We start from the raw sequence: 15,336 nt of genomic DNA on the forward strand, positions 1-15,336 counted from the left end.
ACAGTACCTTTTTTGTATATCGATGTTATGTAGGCTTCCTGCCATTGTTTAGGGATGTCCTCTCCATTTATTGCTCTTTCCATGATTCGGCATATCATTCTTCTTAATCTCTGTGTTCCGTATTTGATTAGTTCCGCCACAATTCCTCCTGGTCCTCCAGCTTTATTGTTCTTCATGGAATTTATTGCTTCTTTCATCTCTTTGTCTGTTATGACTATTTTTTCTTCCTCTGTGGTCATTATTTTTGTTCGTCTCCATCGATGCTGAATTCTGGTCTTTGCTCTATCAGTAGATTTTTATAGTGGTTCTCCCACTCGTCGTCTGGTATGTATTGTATAAAAGTTTTCTCTTTCCTGTTAGTTCGTAATGATTTCACAATTTTCCAGGCTTCTGAACTTCTTGTTCCTCCCATATTCTGTTCTATACTTCTACATGACCTTTCCCATTGTTCATTTTTTTCTTTCGTTGTAATAGCCCTAACTTCTCTGTTCTTATCTCTATATTTACGGAGGTTTTGTGGATCTTTTGTGCTTAGGTATTTATGGTATAGTTCTTTTTTTTCTTTTATTTTCTCTAAGGTGTCTTCGTGGAATTCCCATTTGTAATTTTTATCTCTTGTATTTTCTATTTCTCCTAGCGCTTCCAGACCTGCTTGTATTATGCTTTCTCTTATGTGTTCGTATGTACTGTTGATATTCTCCTCAAAACGAAATTCCAATAGCTTCTGATCTAATCTTCTTTGGTACAAGTTTCTTATGGAGTCGTCCTGAAGTAAGTGTATCTTCAGTCTTTTTTCTGTTGGTAATTCTTTATGTGGTTCTTGGTTACTCTGTGCACTTTGGTGTACCCATGGTAGTTCTAATCTTGCTATCAGTAGTCTATGGTCGCTGCCGCATTCTGCTCCTCTTTGTACTCTTACGTCTCTTATTCGCATTGTGGTTTCTTTCTACAGTATGACGTAATCTATTATCGACTTAAGGTTTCTTGTTTCTTGAGTCCATGTGTACTTGTGAATGTCTTTATGTTCAAAAAAGCCGTTGGTGATTCTGAGGCCGTTCATCTCACATAGTTCTGTAAGTCTTTCTCCATTGTTGTTTCCAACGTCTTCTCCAAATCTTCCAATTGTTTGGTCATTTTCTTTTTTCCCAACTCTGCCATTCAGATCTCCTGCGATGATTTTTTCTTTCCTTTTTTTGACCTTTATGATTTCACCTTGTAGCGTATCCATGAAGTTTTCCTTTTCCTTGATGTTACTGTCATCTGTTGGACCATATACTCCTAATACCACTATATCTCTACCGAATAAGGTCATATGGACTTTTATAATTCTTTCATTTATGGGCTCCCACGATTTGATGTTCCTTTTATACTTTTTCTTAATAAGAATTCCTACTCCTGCTTTCGCACTTCTATCTTTATCAGGATCATTTAGGATTTCCATTGCTTTATTCATCTTTCTCAGAACCTCTTTGTTTGTGACGTGTTCTGTCCACGATATTTTCAGAATTCTTCTGTACACCCACAGCTCGAATGACAAAGGAAATTGATAAAATGTTTAAAATTCATTTGAAACTAGGTAATTTATACTGCAACGTTTATTACTGATGTATATTTTTTAACACTTATATTTAAATAAAAACGCTTAATTTATATTCTTTTATTATAGTGGAGTCACTGAAGGTTTTCACCTCCGATTTCGTTGAACCTTCATCGATTTTCTGAAAATTGGTAAGTAGTTAGAAGATACTTCAAGGAACAAAGGTGACATGATGTTAATTTGCGCTTTTACCCTAGGGGTGGTTGCCACCCCTTCTCGTGGGTGAAATTTTTTTATTAAAAATAATACCAGAAATCGATAGAGGGCCAACTTCTAAGCAAAATTTGTTATATAAAGTTATTAACATAAATCAATACTTTTTGAGTTATTAAATATCAAAGATTTTATTTTTTCTTAAAAAATGCATGTTTTAAAGCTGTTTTTCACGTATTACTCAAAAACTGTAAGCTTTTGTAAAAAAGCTCTTATTACCAAAATTAAGGATAATAAAAAATTTAACACACTCCCTACTTAAAGAAACTAAACTAATGTTATTTTAAAGTGAGTTACGGGTAATTGGATGTATATTTTTTTCGAAGAGTACTCAAATCTAAATATTCAAGCTTACATAACGGAAAACGATGCAATTTATAGAATATACTTGTTAAACACTTGTCAAAGTACTTCGGAATACCTATCAAATGAGCTTCAGTAGAAGTTAATAGCATCAAAATTAAGCAAGTTATGATGAAAATAAGAGAACCATTTCGATTTTTTTAGGAAAAAGTTAAAAACTAAACATACGCCATTTCCGCAAAAATTAAAATTTGTAGTAATCCTCACAAGAATTTCTTTATGTTATCATGGTTAATTATTTCAACAAATTTGACCGGTTTAGAATGCATATTTTTGAAAAAAAGATATAATTTAAAAAAATCAGAATTTTTAGAATTATCGTACTTTTCATATTCTTTTGATAATAACTCCAAAAATACTCAATATACATAAAAAATGATAAATAACTAAATTTTAGTTTTTTCTGTAACAAATACTTTACCCATTTTACTATTTTCGTAGAGTAAAAAATAACCGAGATAGAAACGTTTAAAATTTCAATTTTGCTGCGAGTACCATGTAACCGGGGCCATTTAACCTTTTATTTTTAAAAAATTAAGAGGTATAAATGACTATTTTGACGTTTTTTAATAGCTATTGGAATACAATTTTAACCAGTTATTACATGAACTTGCTACTTTCAAATTTAACGGGGTTATTTACAAAAAAAACAATAACATATTTTAGATAATTTTTTAAAAGATACATTTTGAAACATTTTTGGTGCATAAACTTTAATGCTATCAACTTGTGCGAGCACTTATTTGATAGATATTTCAATGAGCTTTGACAAATTTTTAATAAGTTTATGTTATAAAACGCATCATTCTCCCGATATTTAAGCTTGAATACTTAGATTTGGGTACTCGACGAAAGAAATATACATTCAATTACCTATAACATTGGAAAGGTTAACATTGAAAGGTTTTTCTAGTAAGGAGTTTATTTGATTTTTTATTAGCCTCAATTTTGACAATAATAACTTTTTTGTAAAATTTTATAGTTTTTGAGTAATTTATGAGAAATCGGTTAAAAACATGTATTTTTCTCACGAAAAATTAACATTTTTGATCTTTAATAACTCAAAAAGTTTTGATTTATTTTAATAACTTTATATAACAAATTTTGCTTATAATTTGTCGCTCTATCGAATTGTGGGGTTATTTTTAATAAAATAATTTTCACTCCCGAGGAGGGGTGGCATCCACCCCCAGGGTAAAAGCGCAAGTTGGCACCATGTCACCTTTGTTCCTTGAGATATCCTCTAACCACTCACATATTTTCGTGCAAATCGATGGAGTGCAAATCGGAGGTAATAGCTCATATTCACCTTCAGTGATTGCACTATTACACACACTTTATCCTTTAATACTTACTTATTTATACAGAGTGGGCCAAATAAAAATGTTCTCGATATTTGGCAGTATTTATTTGATTTTAAGAAAATTACGAAACAGGTCGATTTTTGATCTAAGGAGGACACATTTTTATGGTACATACATCTGTCATTTGTCAACCCCCTCCCTTCCACATCCCCACCCCTTATGTTTAAATAGGGAATAGGGGTTGTGCGTTAGCCCATTTGAAAGGTTATTCAATTCTCTATTCACTAATATAAACATTAACATAATTATTTATACAGGGGGTCCAAGAAACAATTTTTTAACTTAAATTAATTGGCACAAAAAAAGAATGTATGTAATTTATTTAATTCAAAATACATTCTACTGCTGTCACAAAACAGCAAAAAATGTTTTTTGATAAATAAAAACTGCTTTTTACTTAATTTGAATGTTCAAGCTGCCATCCATCTGCCTCTTGGTAGGTTGAATATTGAATTTAAGCAACAAACAATGTTTATTTATCAAATAAACATTTTTTTTCGTTTTCTGTCAGCAGTAGAATGTATTTTAAGTTAAATAAATTACATACATTCTTCTTTTTGTGTCAATTTAATTTAAAATAATTTTTCTTGGACACCATGTACAAATAATTACGCCAATGTTCATATTACTGAATAGAGAATTGAATAACATTTCAAATGAGCTAGCACACAACCCCTATTCCCTATTTAAAAATAAGGGGTGGGGGATGTGGAAGGGAGGGGGTTGACAAAAGACAGATGTGTGTACCGTAAAAATGTGTCCCCGTTTGATCAAAAATCGGACTATAAACGTGAATGATGCGATTTCGTTATAAATGCAATGGGATCAAACGTTACCATATTATTAATATTGTCAATATTTATTTCATATTTTGTGGTCTTTTTTTAATAAGCATATAGGTTTATTACAAATTATTATTATAATATTATATTACCTATTTCGTTTTTTTGCGTTTGTATTTATTCTGTTAAAGTTGTTAATTAATTTTCCGTTAACGGTAACTTCCGCTATGATATTATTGAGTTGTTATACACAGGTGTATGTATACATATATATTATAACGTGTGATCCAAAATTATTGTCACCATAGGTGGCTCTGAACGACAGAGGATTCTTAATTCAGATATACTTTCCAGTTTACGTCAACTTTGCAGTGTACGTCAACTTAACCACAGAATAAGAAAAGTTAGGTTATGTAGAGATATTGGTGGTGGACATATACCTACAGCATATTGTTTGATTTTATTTATTATCATTGTTACTTATAATTTTGTTAATTCTTTTTATTTTTGATTAAAGTTCTGTGTTAAAGGTTTTGACTGATTTTTATGCTTTATAATGTTAATCAAAATTAATTGATAAACCAAATGATATAAATTCAGATTAAAACAATACCTACGTAATTTTTTGCAAGGCCTAGCTTTGATCCCAATAATTTATTGTGGATCGCACGTTATTAATTTATAATATGCATTCCAATTATTGCAATGTCCATTTCAGTTCTCTTCAAACGATTATTAAATTCTATATGGACAATAGAATTTTGTAATATAATATATCTCAATTGTGTACGATATGAAATCTATAATAATAACTATTCTCTTCAGTGTTAAGTGCTATGTGTAGTTGTGTTCGATATATTAGAAAATATCTGTTTTGATTGGTTAATATTGATAATAATTATTTCGATATTTGTTTTGATTAAGTGCAAGCCAGTTGAAAAGGCTTTATTGTTATGTATATATTTATTAAATGGAATTGAGATTAAACTACACTGCTCTTGCGATGGTCCTTTATAGATGTCAAAGAAAATTGCTCAAGATAAAGGCCTGAGACATATCAGAAACATTTATTTCAATTGCTATAATATGTATCATTACTATTTGACCTAGCAAAATTCGTATGGAAAAGTTCAATAACCAAAAATTAATAGACAACAAAAATAATATTAAAGTATAAAAAAAAAGGTTAATGAATTTAACGCTTGTTGATATAGGCGAGCGGCAGCAACCCCTAAAATGATGTTTGATGCTATACCGACCACGAAAATCAACTTTTAGGTGAATGATAAATTTTGGTCATTCTTTATGTTTTCGAGGTAGCTGAAACCGAATATGAAGTTTATTTTTATATAAAGGTGGTGAAACATCTTCAAAAGTTAAATTTGTATCTTTGGTTGCGGTAATTCTTTCCTTTCAAACAATTTTATTGTATTACCTTTGATGTATTTAAATAAAAATGAGATTTGTCCGAGCTGTTTAAACAAATTAAAAGAGGAGTAGTTATTTTTTAAACATTTTGTCGTCAGATTTCGTTAGTTCCATTTTTACTTAAAAAAGTTGGCTGACAAACTTTTTAGTTTATAATTTTAACCAACACAGCATTAAAATATGAGTCATGAGTCATGAAGAAGTTTTCTGAAAAATTTTAAGTTAAAATAATCAATAAGAAAAAAAGTTATGTGACGTTATAGAAGAGTGGCACTCCTAAAAAATGCTTTTTTCTCGAGATAATGACCACGGTGTGGTGAATGGCTAATTTTGGTCATACTTTTTGTTTTTGATGGCGCTGAAAACGAAAATGAGTTCCATTTTGAATTTTAAGTGGGGGAAAATTGTCAAAATCGCAATTTTACCCTAAAAATAAAAAAAAATACGTTTTTTGCGTTTAACTCGCTACAGATCTGTTCCATTTTAATATTCTTTTCTGAAATTTTATAGTATATATTTCTCACCTTCCTGAAGACAATGAGACCTTTTATAATCTTTCAGTGTTATTAGAATAAAAGTTATGAATTTTTTAAAGTAAAAGGTGAAGATTCCAGAATTTCAATGTCTAATCGCAAAATTGAGTAACAAAATTTTAACTCACCGGAGGGACCGCAGACGTTCGGATACAATTAGTGTCTCTTTGCAAAGACAATGACGTCGACTTTGCAAAGTAACAAGACACCTACTCAACACACACACTACAGATTACACCTGACTTAGCGATAAGTTATACAATTACGTGGCTAAAGGTTCTAGTTCTAAACCAAGGTCAGAATCAGAGAAAAAAAAAACAAAATTTGAAATGTAGAATTTTTATTAAGTTTATATTAATATATACAGTGATGAGCGCGCTAATAACCGGCAAAATGACGCAAAAGATGGAAAACATAATACATTGCGAAACAAAAAGAGATGAAACTAGTGGAGGTGGAAATTATCGTTATTAACGCATAAATTAACATTCCATTACATAGTTTCCCATTTTTAGACATATCAGAGGAGTATGACAACTGTCACTGTGATAGTATAATTTTATAAAATACTCCTGTCATAGACGTCTAAAGATGGGAATCTATGTAATGTAATGTTAATTTATACGCTTATAACGATAATTTCCACCTCCACTAGTTTCATCTCTTTTTGTTTCGCAATGTGTTATGTTTTCCCTTTTTTGCGTTATTTTGCAGATTGTTACCGCGCTCATCATTGCAGAGTACAAGGAATAAAATGTTTTATAGAAAAAAAAATGGTGCATCTTTTAATTTTAAGAAAAAAATGATTTCATTTTTTTTATTTTTAGTGTAAAATTGTGATTTTAACCATGTGTCCTCACTTAAAATACAAAATAAACCTCATTTTAGTTTTCGGTACCATCAAAAACATAAAGTATGACCAAAATTAGCCATTCAGCACCCGTTTTTTTAGTGAGTGCCACTCGTCTATAAAGTCACATAACTTTTTGAAATTTTGCAGAAAATTTCTTCATGACTTATGTTTTAATGCTTTGCTGGCTAAAATTATAAACTACAAAGTTTGTTACTCAACTTTTTTAAGTAAACATGAAACTAACGAAATCTGACTACAAAATGTTTAAAAATTAACAACTCCTCTTTTAATTTTTTTAAACAATTCGGACAAATTTCATTGTTACCTAAATACTTTAAGAGGGAACATTAGCAATCAACAGGTAGCAAAAACGCGTTCCAAGAATGCGGCTGTAATTTTGAATATTTTTTCGAGATATTTGGCACACGTATTCGTAATATAATAAAGAATGGCAGTACAGAGCCCAATTTGAAAAATATGTTAATATGTGGAAATTACTCTGTAATTAAGTACAATATTAAAAAAACGAGCATGTACTGCCACTAAGAAGAACAAAAAAATACACTTTCTTCAAATAAACTTTTTTATCCGATGTCTAGATTTTGTGTCATTTTGGAACTACTAAAATTTTTTATTTCATTAATAGTTCCAAAATGACACAAAATCTAGACATGGGATAAAAAACTTTATTTGAAGAAAGTGTATTTTTTTGTTCTTCTTAATGGCGGTACAGGCTCGTTTTTTAAATATTATATTTAATTACAGAGTAATTTCCACATATTAATATATTTTTCAAATTGGGGTCTGTACCGCTATTCTTTATTATATTATGAATACGTGTGCCAAATATCTCGAAAAAATATTCAAAATTACAGCCGAAATCTTGGAACGCGTTTTGGCTACCTGTTGATCGCTACTGTATCACCTTAAAGATGATATAGTAAAATTTTCAACAGGAAATATTTACACCGACCAAAGATACAGCGAGTTAAAGTTGAAAAATCATCAAAATTGATTTGTTTGAAATATTGCTTGAAATTTGATTTTTGAGCATGTTCGACCAATTCTAGATAAAAATAAACTTCATATTCGGATTCAGCGATCTCAAAAATATAAAGAATGACCAAAATTTGCCATTCACCTATCATGGTCGCTTTTTCGATTTCTAAGCCTCAAATTAGGGGTGTGCCGCTCGCCTAATAATATTTATTTATGAAACCGTTCGTGAAGTATGATTTTTGCGCACGCACGCGATGTTTAGAGCACAAGCGACGCGAGTGCGATACGTCGCGTAAGTACGCAAGAATTACTTCACGCACAGTTTCATACAATATTTTATCTACGACAAACAAATAAAAAAACTGCAACTCTTCTTCGCTGAAATACATTTCTATTCTACAATGTTTAGAACTTTGACATTTAAAAATTCAAACTTCTTTCAAACCACAAAACTGTCAAAACTTTTGTTGTAATTTATTGCTCACATCTCATCACCAAGGATATTTGATTATATCAAAGTATGCCAAAAAACAGTGCGAAAAAGTAAATCCCGTTTAAAATACATTGTTACTTCACGCACAGTTTAAACCCTTCACGTACTGCTATCTATAATGAAAGTTTTCACAAACTAAAAGCTTATACATAATGTGAGATAGAGTAGGTAAACAATATTTTTGGTCTTTTTAGTATGCGTAAATATATATCGATTTGCGAAATATGGAAAACTATGGAAAACACTATAACTATAGTGAAATTGAAACTGACAAAATATCACTTGGGATACAAATCGGTAATTTTAGAGATCTTAAATGTGAATTACAGATACAGAAACCCACAACAAATAAAAATCGAAGCCTGTGTATTTGCAGATGATATTGTTATTGTGACAAGAACTAAAAGAGCTCTGGAGGAGAACATAAGAATCTGGGAGGCAGAATTAAAAAATTACAATCTATTAATTAATATGGAAAAAACAAAAGTAATGGCACTATCCAAGAAAGATGTTAAGCTAAATATTGAAATCCAATGCAAAAAATAGAACAGGTAGATACATTTAAATACCCTGGAATAATTTTAAACAAGAAGGGGACACAAGAAGACGAAATTGGAAATAGGATAAAAGCAGCTACAAGAACATATCATTCGCTGTATAAAATCTTCTTAATAGTCCATTCTTTCACGGTTTTTGCTCTAAATTTTAAAGAACCGCTTGGATTGACATGAAATTTGGCATACGCATAGCTTACATATAAAAAAAAAGTGATATTGTGCCGATGTGTGCTTTTGCCCTGGGGTGACTTTCACCCCCTGTTGGGGGTGAAAAAATATAAGTCTAAAATAAGTCCGGAAATGGATAAACTGACTAATATTAAATAACTATTGTTCTATAGAGCTTTTTCGCCAAGTCAACACTTTTCGAGTTATTTGTGAGTGAATGTGTTCTTTTTTCAACAAAATAACTACATTTTTAGACGGATTCTCGCAAATAACTCAAAAAGTAAGTATTTTGTCGAAAAAAAAACGTTTTTAGCAAAAATATAGCCTGTAAAAAAGTAAAAAAAAGGGTGTACACGTTAGGTCTCTGGACATCGTAAAACCAGAGTTATAGCCAATGAAAAATAGATTCATATTCACCAAATTTCAAATAGAATAGTTCGAAGTGAAATATCCAAAAAATTAAGCACTTTTAGGGGAAAACCCATTATAACTTTTATCTACGACTGATACATAATATATGTATTATACTTGTGGTGTTTGCAATATAATGCCATATAATAATCCCTTAGGGATTAATAATGCGTGATTAATAGCTATTAATCCCTCTGGCACAACAATCACAAAATTCACCACGGAAACAAAATAATCAACCTCAAAAAGTGTCACTGTCAAACGAATAGTATATTTGACAGTTTGTGTTGAGATGGACGAAAATGAAGATACTATGAAAATACTATCGCTAAAGAGATAAACAGTAATGTACCATCTTCTTGTTCTACAGCAATCGAGATCCCAAATATTTGTATTAAAAACTCTACTAAAGTTAATGATAATTCTCAACCAATTCAGTTTATTAATTGTACTATTACTAATTTTAATGTTTTTAACAAATAAAGTTGTTCATTAAAAATCTTAAATTAATTAATTTGTCGTAGATAAAGTAGAGTATACTACTCGCAATAATGGCTCTCATTCCCTCGGAATGTTACTCCCTCGCCGCTAACGCGGCTCGGTTCGTAAATATTCCTCGGGAATAATAGCCATCATTATTGACTCGTGGTATAATCTACTATTAAAATGCTTAAGAAAAGCTTTATTTCTGTTTGTATAAAAAGTTTCTAGCATTAAATTTAAGCAAATTACGCTCAAAATAAAGTTACTCGCTTTTGTTTTGGCCAAAAAAATCGGGAAGACCACCCCCTAATTAGCAACTTAAATGAAATGAATCGTTACCGCTCCACAAATTATTTTACTTATGTTGAGTTTATATGATCTGTAAGTTTCATTGATTCAAAGTGCTTATTTTGGAAAAAATTTGGTTTTAAAGTAAAATTTTTAAAAATTTTAATTTTGAAAAATATGCCTTTTTTCAAAATAACTTCAAAATTGTTAGAGATACCAAAAATCTCGAAAAACAAAAAAAGTCAGCATTGCTTTCCTGAATATCATGTATTTTTTTGTTTTTCTGTTAGACAAAAATTGATTGAGATTTGGTGTTTCTAAATTTGCGTAAATTCGTGATGAGTGACTCGTTCAACCCCTTTTAACTAGAGCCCTTTCAAAAATAAGGACTTTGAACCGATAAAACTTACAGATCATATAAACAATACATACACGGGTCAAGAAACTTGTAAAGTCGTAACGATTAAGTTCATTTGAGATACTAATTATGGGGTGAATTTCCCGATTTTTTTACCAAAAAAAAAGGGACTAACTTTATTTTGAGCGTAACTTTTGATGCTAGAAATTTTTTTATAAAACAAAAATGAAGCTTTTTTTAAACACTTTAAATAAGTTGTAATGAGTTTTCCCCGAAATGTGCTTAATTTTTGGATATTTCACGTATTCACGAATCCAAAAGTATTCCATTTGGAAGTTGACGAATATGAACCTATTTTTAATTAGGTATAACTCTGCTTCTACTAGGTATAGAGACGTAAAATATACACCATTTTTTTAAATTTTTTACAGGCTACATTTTTGCTAGGAATGTTTTTTCGGCAAAGTACGTACTATTTGAGTTATTTGCAAAAAAAACCGTCTTAAAGTGTGGTTATTTTGTTGAAAAAATGAACATATTCACTGGCAAATAACTCGAAAAGTATTGACTTATTAAAAAAACTCTATAGAACAAAAGTTACTTAAAATTAGTCAGTTTATCGATTTCCGGACTTACTTTGGACGAATACTTTTTCACCAACAACAGGGGGTGAAAAGCACCCCCGGGGCAAAAGCACATATCGGCACAATATCACTTTTTTTCTTTGACTTGTTAGCTATATGTATGCCAAATTTCATGTCAATCCAAGCGGTTCTTTAAAATTTAGAAGTTTTGCAATATTTTACCGTTAAAGAACGGACTATAAATAAAAAAGAAATAACTAGGAAAAGCAAAATGATAATATTTAAAACGAAATGATAATTGAACGACAAACAAGAAAAGAGATTGCATGCCGCCGAAATGAGGTATTTAACAAAAGTCGTGGGAGCTAGGAGAACCGATAAAAAACGTAGCGAAGATATTAGAAGAGAATTAAAAGTAAAATCATTAAAGGAAAAAATCCATGAAAAGAAATAAAAATGGACTGGGCACTTATTTAGAATGAACGACGGCAAACAGGTTAAAATGACATGGGAAGCGAGGCCGATAGGAAAAAACAGGAGAGGCCGACAAAGGAAAACGTGGAATACAAGTGTTATGGAAATATTTTAGAATACAGGAAAATCGTGGCAGGAAGCCAAAGAATTAGCTAGGGACCGAAAAAAATGGCGTAAGTTCGCAGAGAATAACGAGTAAAGAAGACACCTCGACACCTTACGGTATAAGATGATCATCGATTATTATTTATGCATGTAAATATGAATTTCGAACTATAATTTTCTATTGAAACAGGAAAACTTACTACATACGGTCTACCAATAATGGTTACTTAAATTTTGCATAAATCGGATTATCTCATAACTACATTTTACTATTTTTTTTTTCAGATTTTAAAGCTTCTCCAGAATAATTCGTCTACAGTTGAAGACGTTGGAATCAAAAACATAATGTAAGTACTTACTTTTTATAAGGTAATAATTTAGGAAGTTTGCTTTCGACAGTGTCAAACTTTTTATTGGACACCTAAGAATATATAAAATAACTTTAGTTCTTAACATTCTTGAAATTTTTTGATTACATTACTCTGGCATACAGAGATACAGTCCGTCTAATTTACTTACCCTTGCACGTCATTATTTACGTTAGAGATCTAAGTTGACATTGTTGCCCAATTAAAAAAATTCTTGAATTCATTTTAAATCAAATACATCAAATAAATAAAAATTTTAGAAATAGAAAACAAGAATTAAGTTATAATCTTACGTTAAAGTACATAATAAAAACAGTAAATATAATGAAACAAATACTTATAGTAAAGAATATAAATAAATATGAAGTGTCATCATCGCAACTGTCAAATAAATGTTACCAATTAACGCCAAAATATCACCTTCATTCGATTATAGTTACAGTGTATTCCGAACAAATGTGCTTCATAAAAACGCTTTATAATCCATTTATACCAATTAAATGAGACATATTATTGTGTATTTCTTCAAGTTAACATTAATAGAAATCTTTAAATATTATTTTTACGCGTATATAATAAAATATGCCTAGTGGCTGTAACGCCAGTGTACTCGGCAAAGTGATTCTAAAAAAGAACACACCTACCGCCTAATATTTCATGTTGGTATCATGTGACGTCTCGGGCTATGACGCGGATGACGTGCAACGGTAAGTAAATTAGATGGAGTATATTTTGCAGAGTAATTTCACGCTTATTATATATATATATAATTTTTTGACGCTACCTTTGCTTATTTATTAATGATGAAATGACAAATATTTCAACAAAATGACCAAAATTATAACTTAAATTAAATCTATTGATTTCTACAAAATTTTGAACTGATATGACTGCCAATAGGGTGACAAGTTTGTATACATTTGCTTACAGTTCTTTACAGGGTAACGTAGAAATAAAGAAAACAGAAAATTAAGTTGGTATTGCAACTGTTTTGTTTAGAAACTTACAAAATTATTATTTGATTATATATAATTGAACATATAAATTTTCTCTTAACACGAAATAAAGTGTAGTTTGAGTTTTATTGTTAAATATAAATACATCTCTTAATTAGAGAGCTATCAAGAAAGGGTACCCCCCGTTAAGATAGGCAAAATGCCCTCACTCCCAGAATTCAATTTTTTTAATTTTTTTACGTTCTGTGCAATTAAAAAATGATATGACGCAGATTTTTAGCTCGCCACACTCCTTACCCATCCCCCCACAGCCAAATACGTAGATTTTTAGGTTTATTTTTTTTTTAGTTGGGTTGTAATTGATTTAAAAATTTCAAAAAATTCACATGTTTAGCTGAGGCTTTTACAAAACATGTCCATTTTTTATGGACCCGTAGGCAAGAGTGTACATAACCTCAAAATGTTTATTTAAATTTTTAAAACCTATAACTTTTTTTGGATGGGGCTGCAGGTCCAATTTTTTTTGAATTTTTTGTGTTTTATCAAAAACTATCTCTCTGATTTTTTTCAGATTTTTCCGTCAGGTGCGCCATCTTGAAAAATCAGGAAAACTGTTTTTTTAGGGGGTTTTTGGGAATTTTCTCCATTTTATAGACTGCAACATAGATCAACTTAAGGTTTTGTTAATAGAATATGTATAATTTAAAATAACTGAGTATATAAGGATATTCAAAATTTGGTCGAAACACTTTTAAACCCCACAAAAAATGTTTTTTAAAGTTTTGTAAGGATTTTTGCGGGTCTAATTATATTTTTTGAGGTCGATACAGCCTTAATATTTTTTTTTATTTTTTTACCTTCTATATGATTTTAAAAAATTAGGACTCACCGCAAGTTCAACCCACTTCCCCTATTCCCCCTCCCCCACACCCAGAAATATCAATTTTTCGATTTTATTTTTTTGCTGGATTTTTCGATTTTAAGTTGGTTTGCAATTAAATTATAAATGTTATTCTGAAGCTATTTCTTTGTGGCCTATTTGTAATTAACTATTCTAAATGGGAAATAAGCCACAATTAAACTAAAATTTGATTTTATTTTCTATCTGTAATGCGATAGAGAGAATTCGATAATCTGTGACGCACTAAAAAAAGGGTTTGGGACGATCTATATAAATAAGTCAGATTAAATTAAATTATTAAAAGAGTTTTTACCAAGCAACAACATTTTTGTTTAATATATTAATATTTGGTATTTTGACAACGACGTCCGTGGTGGACGTCGAAACGTTAATAAAATCATTTTTTAGTTAAATTTCTGCTTATTTCCCATTTATAATAGTTAATTTTTATGGACCCGAAGGTCCAGTGTTCATATTATAACCTCATTTTTTTTTGTTTTTTAATAGGTACCTATGACTTTTTTTGGTGATGACTGCATGTCTAATTTTTTTTGTGATTTGTGTATTTTATCAAAAACTATATTTCTGACTTTTTTCAGATTTTTCCGTAAGGTGCGCCATCTTCAAAAATCCGCAAAACTGGTTTGTTCGGTGGTTTTTAGGGATTTTCTCCATTTTATGGACTTCAAAATAGGTTATAACTCAAGGTTTTTTATAGGTTATGTAGGTATAATTTGAAATAACTGACTTTTTAGGGATATTCAAAAATTGTGCAAAACACCTCTAAACCTCCCAAAAACTATGTTTTTGTAAGGTTTTTGAGCGGTTACTCATACAGGCCTGGATACTGTGTATCAAAAACAAGTTTATTAATAGCAACCTGAAAATGTGTTAATAGCTTAACAGTATCCACGAGGAAAATAAACTTCCTGTAGCTGGCTGTATACCATAAATCACAAAAATGCCAAGTTTCTTGTAAAAGGTATATATTAAAATACCCTAAATAAGGGTCAAAATACAAAACGTTTTCGGATTAAGGAATCCATCATCAGTGTTTA

At 30.3% G+C, this 15,336-nt stretch overlaps 1 protein-coding gene across 2 annotated transcripts in view; it reads left to right on the forward strand.

Moving 5' to 3' along the window:
* LOC114324264 (uncharacterized) overlaps positions 1 to 12,551 on the forward strand; it is a 466,791-nt gene extending 454,240 nt beyond the window's left edge. For both annotated transcript variants that reach the window (XM_050649910.1, XM_050649911.1), the window contains exon 8: positions 12,339 to 12,551. In XM_050649910.1, coding sequence (XP_050505867.1) covers positions 12,339 to 12,404 — 66 coding nt within the window. In that variant the 3' untranslated portion in view covers positions 12,405 to 12,551. The remainder of the gene's footprint in view (positions 1 to 12,338) is intronic.
* The last annotated feature ends 2,785 nt before the right edge of the window (positions 12,552 to 15,336 follow it).

This window comes from Diabrotica virgifera, chromosome 4 (genome assembly GCF_917563875.1).
Source record: "Diabrotica virgifera virgifera chromosome 4, PGI_DIABVI_V3a".
Taxonomy (NCBI): Eukaryota; Metazoa; Arthropoda; class Insecta; order Coleoptera; family Chrysomelidae; genus Diabrotica; species Diabrotica virgifera.